The 8,248-nt window shown below is 28.0% G+C and overlaps 1 protein-coding gene across 1 annotated transcript in view; it reads right to left on the bottom strand.

Annotated features, from left to right (window-relative positions):
* LOC117180112 (glycosaminoglycan xylosylkinase) overlaps positions 1-7,372 on the bottom strand; it is a 16,189-nt gene extending 8,817 nt beyond the window's left edge. Inside the window, exons 1-2 of the mRNA XM_033372445.1 lie at positions 7,249-7,372; positions 2,871-3,239 (exon numbers count right to left, since the gene is read on the bottom strand). Of these exons, the coding sequence (XP_033228336.1) occupies positions 2,871-3,239 (369 nt within the window). The 5' untranslated portion in view covers positions 7,249-7,372. The remainder of the gene's footprint in view (positions 1-2,870; positions 3,240-7,248) is intronic.
* Positions 7,373-8,248: the final 876 nt, after the last annotated feature.

The raw sequence follows: 8,248 nt of genomic DNA on the forward strand, positions 1-8,248 counted from the left end.
AACACGTAAACTCAGAAGATGTGGACTGTGACTGCACCATATATCTAGTCGGGAGTGGTGCTGACTGAAAACAGATGATTTGGAGCGATTCGCGCGCCATTTCTTGGTCATTCTAAGGACTTATTGAACTACCCTCGTACATGTAAAAGATGAAACACTTTATTTTTGAAATGGCCAACAATTTCTGAAGACAGCAGAATCATAGATGAACAAATTCTTAATTTTTTGCGAACATAAGTCGTCTTCGTGAATTATTTGGGAATATTTGTAAAGTCTTTGAAATCCTTGAAATTTTTTAATCTTTGTGAATTTATTGAAATCTTTTGAAGTATTTAAAATCGTTGTGAAATCTTGAATTTTGTTGAGAAATCTTTGTGAAATGTTTAAAAATTTGTGTAAAATTTTTGAAATCCTTAAATTTTTTGAAATCTTTCTGAAATTTCTAAAACTCTTTATGAAATCTTTAAAATATTTTCGAAATCTTTCTTTGATATTTTTTAAAACTTTTGTGATCGTTTGAAATCTTTGAAATCTTTTAAAATCTTCTGCAATTTCTTGAAATCTTTTGAAATCCATATCTTTTTAAATTTGGTAAATTCTAGAAATTTGTCAAAATCGTTACGGACTCTTCGAAAGATATCTGAAATCTTTTGTATATTTTTAAAATCATTGAAAAATTTAAAATCTTTGTAAAATGTTTTGAAATGTTCTAAAATTTTTGAAATGATTAAAAACTTTTGAAATCGATGTGAAATATTTTTTAAATGTTCGAAATCTGTGTACAATTTTTGAAACCTTTTGAAATCTTCTAAACAAGTTGAAATTTTAAAAATATTTTAAAATCTTTGAAATCTGGTGTACCCTTTTTGAAATCTTTATGAAATTTTGATGAAATCTTTGAAATATTTGTGAAATCTTTTACAATTTTGGTAAAGTCTTTGAAATCTTTGTGAAGTGTTTTGATATATTTTGAAATCTTCATGAAATTTTTGTGAAATCTTTGGGAATATTTTTAAACCTTTGTAAAGTCTTTGAAATCTTTTGCAATTTTTGTGAATTCAATCAAATTTTTTACAATATTACAAACCTTAGTGAAAGCTTGAAACTTCTGTGAGATATTTGAGAAATCTTTTGGAATTATTTAAATCTTTATAATCTTTGAAATGTTTGAAATATTTGTTAAATTTTTTGAAATATTTGTGAAATCTTTCTTTAATATTTGTTTGTGAAATCTTTTTTATTCATTCGAAATCATTAAGCTTTAAAATTCTTGAAATCTTTTTAAATGCATAGGAATTCTTGGAAATATTTGTGACATCTTTTGAAATCACTCGAATATTTGAAATCTTTGTTACATCTTTTGAAATCGATTCAGAAATCTTTTACATTCATTTGAAATACTCTTAAAAAAATTGAAATTGTTTAAAATCTTTGTAATCTTTTAAAATCTTTGAAATCTGGTGCACATTTTTGTATATATGTATTTTATATATATATTCTTTTTGGAATCTTTGATATTCTTGAAAAATTTTGAAATCCTTAACAATTCTTTAAAATCTTTGTGCAATTATTTAAAATCTTTTGTATTTGTTTAAAATCTTTGTGAAATATTTTGAAATCTTCAAACAAAAAATGTTAATCGTTTAAAATCTTTGGAATGATGTGAAGCCTTTGAAATTTGGGGTACTTTACTTTAAACCTTGTTGAAATTTTGGAAATTCTTGTAATCTTTATAAATCCTCAAGAATTCTTTGGAATATTTGTGAAATCTTTCTGCAGGCTTTTTGAAATTTTTCAAAACTTTCATTTTTAAACTTTTGTGAAATTTTTTTATGTCTCGTAAAAAAATTGAAATTGTTTAAAAGCTTTAAAATGTTTTGAAATCTTAGAAAAAGAGTTTACTACACCCTTTTAAAATTATGTAAATTCTTTACTTTTAAAATGTTTGTGATGTAAAATCTTGATTGAAATCTTGTTTGCACGCCTTTTTTAAATCTTTGACACCCTTAAAATCTTTGTAACGTTTTAAAAATATTAAAAATATTCTTAAATCTTTACAAATATTTTTTAACCTTTTGAAATCTGGTTTACACTCAAAAACCGAGTGGTCAACCCCTCGAAAAATTCGCTGCATGGCCATAACTCATTCTAATTCTTTTTAAAAAAACTTAATTAACATCGAAATTTTCAACTAATAATTTTTTAATTTGTAAGTTGAATACCATAACAAAATGTAAACTTCAATATTCTATATTAGCGAAGAAGAAATTCAAAACTTATAGAATTATTCACAATATTAGAGTCTGTTCTTTGCAATCAATAAAATAATTGGTACAGTCTACAAAAAGTGACATGAAATCTCCTTATTTATTCTATAATAAACAAAAGTAGACAACTTTTCAGTACCAAGATTTTTTTTCTAAACGAGAGGATTCTTTCATAATGGACTAAAAGATTTAAATTACTCTTCGCATTACAATAAATTTACTGTTTTAAGAGCAAAAAATAATAATTTAAATTGAAGGTTCTCGTGATAAATTCAAGGATATTTCTAGGTTTTCAAGGTTTAAAAAAATCAACGAGAATTCCAGGTTTTTAAGGTGTTCAGGGTCGTTGGACACCATGTTGAGAGAAAAAGAAATTAATATCCTAGTAAAAAAAACACTAACAGCAATAGGATATACTGGGGAATTTCTTGGATATTATAAAATGTCTCAAGTATGATATATAAAAATTTTAATATCTTACTGGTAGATAAATGGGATCAAACAGGATATCCCGGTATGTCCTATTGATGTGAGGGACATACCATTAAAACTCAATCTCTAATTCATCATTTATAATTTAGGACTGTAAAAGTATTTACTAACATTATTATTCGGAATGTTCCAAATATCATCTCGCGCATTTGGCATTGTTCTAAGCTCGATGAGCAATCTATCCAAAAGAATTGCGTAACTAGCATTTTGTTTAAAATATTTCGAGGGCAATGTTCGCATTTCTGCTTTAATTTTCTTCTCCATGTCTCGCGTAATCGATTTCTGAAAGCGCTCGATATTTTCGCTAGGCTTTGTAGAAAAATCTACCTTATTCATTTTAGGCTCAATGACGGGCAAGTTTTTTGAATTCGGTTTCCCTGGCGAGCTTTCGACAATCATTCGAATAAAGTAAATGTTGACTGTGAGAACGAGAATCAAAAGCCCGCCCAGGGCGAAAACAGCGCAGCGTCGGCCAATCATCTGAAATAACAAAAAACATTAATAAATTCGAGGGATCACAGCGCAAAAGGAACTCAAAAAATGGGAAAGAATAAACATTTATTTTTAAACGTAGAAAAGAAGAAACAATCTTTTTTTATAATAAATTTTATATTTTTAAATAATGTTAAATTATTTTTGCCATAATTAAAGAATGTTTGTAAAATTTGAATATATGCACTAAGGTCGTTGGAAATATATTCACGGCAATATATTTTCACATTAAAAAATTCTATCGTTAAAAATTAAATCCTCATGTTTGTAAGTATCATTCAATATTTATTGGAAGATTCATAATTTCATCCTTGATATAATTAATACTATAAATCTTAATTTTAAACTATCCTCTTTAATGTTCTTGAACTAAAATGAAAAATAACTCTACATAAATCATAAATACCTTAATATAGAATGGATGGGTAAGAATTAAAAATAAAATTCGGACTGCTCAACATTCATAAACAGATTACAAATCTAAGTACTAACTGACTTTTGCAAGTTTGACTTTTTAAGTTTTCAAGTTAGAACATTCAACTTTGCAAGTTGAACAAATTGGAATATTCAATTTTGTAATTATTTAATTTTGTATATTTCAATTAAAAAGTCATACTTTTTAAAAAATCACTACACATTTTTCATCTGTTTCAATTTTATTGGATACTAAGTTGTGTCTCCGGTTTTCACATTTTCCAAACCAAAGATATGGTAGTACACTTTTCAATTAAAAAGAATTAAACGTAAAAGATGATTTCTTAATCCAAAAAGAAGAATTTTCAATAAAACAGTTCAATTTCCCACCATATACTATGTTTAACTAAAATAGCTGAATTCTGAATTATGAATATAATAGTATGACTTTTCAAATAAAAAGAATTAACTTTCAAACATAAAATACAAATTTTCAAAAAGAAAATATTGTTTCTCTAACAAAAGATGAATTTTAAATCCAAGGAAGAATTTTCTATTGAAAAGGAAGACGAATATTCAATACAATAGTTGAATTTTTAACAAAATAAGTAATTATTCAACTAAATATTAGAAATTTTAAATAAAAAAGAATCAAATTTTAACCAAAAAAGACGACTTTTCTACCAAAGATTAATTTTCAACCAAATATTAAATGTATTAACCAAAAGAAATGAATTCTGAGCGAAAAATATAAAAAAAAGATTGTTCAATTAAAAAGAATTAACTTTCAACCATAAGAGATTAATTTTCAATGCAAAACACGAGTTTTCTATGCAAGAAAGATGAATTTTTAAGAAATTAGTCGATTTATAAACAAAATAAATATTTAACTATATAGTAGAATTTTTAACCGAAAGAGATTAGTGTTGAACCAGAAATATAATCCTAAACATTTCAAATAAAAATAATTCATTCGTAACTTAGAAAAACAACTTTTCTACCAAGAAGATAAAGTTGGAATCCAAAAGGACAAGTTTTATATTCAAAAAGAAGGTTCACTTAAAAAGAATGATTTTTCAACTACCCGTGTGGGAAAAGCCCCGCTGAGAGCTCTTAGGATGAGGGCCCCCGGCGGGGGCCCGCATGGATGTTCCACGCGTGGAAATTCTACGAGGGCACCCGTCGAGGGCCCAGCTCGGTTGCCCTCACGGATAAACGATTCAAATTTCCAAATCCAAAGGATGAATATTTTTTCAACTCCACAAATTTTAAGGTTCCATGAGTTCAGACTTACAAACAATAGATTTCTGTCAAAAATTGGATGACACTTTTTTAAATTCGAACTCTCACAATATGGATATTCCATAGGGGCCCCCGCAGGGGACTCAGCTCGGTTGCCCTCACGGATCAACAATTAAAATTTCTAAGTCGGAAGGGTATATATTTTATATCCTAAGAAATGGAAATAAAAAATACGTTTTAAAATATGGTTTATGCATTCTAAATTTTCAAAAAACTATAAATACATCTGTCCCGAAAACAACTATTTTCCTGCTTTTTTTAGGAAAAAAATTATAAGTTTCATCTTTTATGAAAATTTTTAAATCTTCATAAAAAATTACGTTTCCCGTCATTGTAAACAGTTTTAAAGTAGTCTACAACGTGAAAAAAAATATTACGCGAAGAAAAATGGTAATTGATTTAAATTATTTATTTAATCATTATTTTATTGATATTCCTGTTAACAGTTCGTATATTTTACATTTACAAAACGTCGTATGATAATAAATAATTATAAAAAGCGAGCTTAAAATTTGGTACTTTAACTTTTCTTTACGGTAGCTTATGAGGATGGCTTTTTCATCGAGTTTCAACTTGTCGGTTTAGCGCAGTGGTTAGCACTCCCGACTGCTAGGCGATAGATTTAGGGATAGATTATGTAGGTTCGATAACCCGTAGCGTTAGAAATTTTATCTGTAATATAATGTTTAAAAATTTAATATATGTATTGACTCTAAACAGGACTATTAATATATGCAGACAAAATACTCGCAATCAATTAATATTTATTTTTTAAATAACTTTTTTGTCATATGGCTAGAGTATAGCAGTACCATACTAGTTGGCACTGATACAGTACTGCCGCCCATGGTGAATTTCCTATTGGAATAGTACTGTGCTAGTATAGCGATATCCAGTGCTGGCCCAAAACTGACAGCCCAGTACAAAATAGTGCTATCATCCCAGAGATATGCCAGTACAGGTGCCAGCACTGGCAAAAAAACCAAGAGGGCTTTCATGGTAGCAACCATGAGGGATCCATGAGGGATGCCCATGTTCCGCCCCTATGGATTAGCATGTCGTTTCCATAAGGAACCACGTCTGGGTTGCCCTCATGGATACCACAAGGCATGAGGGCAATCCATGTGGACCCTGGCGGGGGCCCCCTCAATTTTCCCACACAGGTAGAAAGAGTTGGATTTTCTTACTGGGTTCTATTATTTCGGGTCTCATTTAAGAGAAAAAACGATAAAAAGGGAAACTTCCTTGAAAACAGGGAGGAAAGAGGAATTAGTTTAAAATGGCATAAAGAGGGAAATGAGTATGAAGTCTGTATATATTCTTGCTTTACATGAATAACATTTTTAATTTAAATATGAAAAATTTCAATTAATTATAATAGATAATTCTGTCAGTTAAAACAAAACATTATTTTTATTGAATAATTAATTTACTCAATTAATTCTTGTGATATTGAATTTATTATTTTTATGGATTGAATAATATTAATAGTTATAAGAGTAGTAATATTTATTTCTTGAATAGTAATATTATACAGAAAAGAATATATAATAATTGATTCAAAATATATATTTATTTAAGTATAATTTTAATATTATTTGTTATTTCTATAATTTTAATAATTATAAGATCTAATATTATTAGAATCATTTTAGGATGCGATGGATTAGGATTATTAACTAATTGAATTGGGGATGTCATATTATCAATAATAACTTTTCCACACGTGCTAGCATATTCTAGTTTTGAATAGAATCATTTTGTGGATGTAAATCAAAATAGAAAGTTTCTCAAAAATAGGGTAAGTTGAAAAAAGCGGAAACGCAGGGAAATAAAATAATATTTATTAATAAATTTTCACCTATGCAGTAATTATGACAGGAAATTCACTGCCATTTTTCAAAGCTAATTGAAAAATTGATTAATTCAAAAATTTTCAGATTTTTCATAAATCATTTTAAAATCCCGCCAGAAAAATCGAGATTCTTGGAAAAAAGCGCGACAATTTGAAATCACACATTTTTTCAAATTTATCTACTTGATCGAAAAGTAATAAAACAATATTTGTTTTTTAACAATTGAAAGAAGTATAATTCAGACTAAACGTAAATCTATAATTCACCTGCATAAATACTAAAATATATATTTGAACTCCATTTAAGATTAAATCACTGTAGATGTAAATCTGGCAACGTCGTATCAGTGTTAGAATTCTTCCAATATTATGTGGTATTTCGCAGAGAAATAGGAGATTTTCAATGCAATACATTGAACTAATTACCTTTTTAGAATTGGCCACTACTCCTTTGTCATCTGGTGAGCCGGGGTTTCTTCATCTTTCACGGAATTTACACAAAATCCCGCCCTCGTCTCGTTCGGCGGCAGGTGCCTGCCGCCATTTTTGTTTGCCTACTTCAAACTCAGAGAAGAGACAGAGGCTCAAATCATACGGCGCGTGGATTGGAGACATTCCGGAAAATGTCGAATGTCGATTAGTCAGGGATAAAATAAGAAAAATAATTGCAAGGCCGTACAAAAATATTCTGAATTCTGACATTAGAGAAACAAAGATCATTATATTCAAAATTAGATTACAATTTAATCTTTGTTTATCAGAAATTGATATACAAAGGAAGACTAATCAATATTTTGGTATGTAGAGTAAAATTCCAAATTAGTTCAACAAGAAGTATAACTCAAAATTTGGTCATGTATTAAATTTATTAAAAAGCTACAGAACAAGGAATAAAATTCCAAATTTGTCGAGTGTAACAATTATTTAAAACCTAGAGAACAAGGAATAAAATTCCAAATTTGGTCAAGTATTACATTTATTTAAAAGCTACAGAGCAAGGAATAAAATTCCAAATTTGATCAAGTATTACATTTATTTGAAAGCTACAGAACAAGGAATAAAATTCCAAATTTGTCAAGTGTTACAATTATTTAAAACCTAGAGAACAAGGAATAAAATTCCAAATTTGGTCAAGTATTACATTTATTTAAAAGCTACAGAGCAAGGAATAAAATTCCAAATTTGGTCAAGTATTAAACATATTTAAACCCACAGAGCAAGGAATAATATTCCAAATTTGGTCAAGTATTACATTTATTTGAAACCCACGGAAAAAGGGGTAAAATTCCAAATTTGGTCAAGTATTAAATTTATTTGAAAACTACAGAACAAGGAATAAAATTCCAAATTTGGTCAAGTATTAAATTTATTTAGAAGCTACAGTACAAGGAATAAAATTCCAAATTTGTTCAAGTATTAAATTTAC

This window comes from Belonocnema kinseyi, chromosome 9, assembly GCF_010883055.1.
Source record: "Belonocnema kinseyi isolate 2016_QV_RU_SX_M_011 chromosome 9, B_treatae_v1, whole genome shotgun sequence".
NCBI classification, from domain to species: Eukaryota; Metazoa; Arthropoda; class Insecta; order Hymenoptera; family Cynipidae; genus Belonocnema; species Belonocnema kinseyi.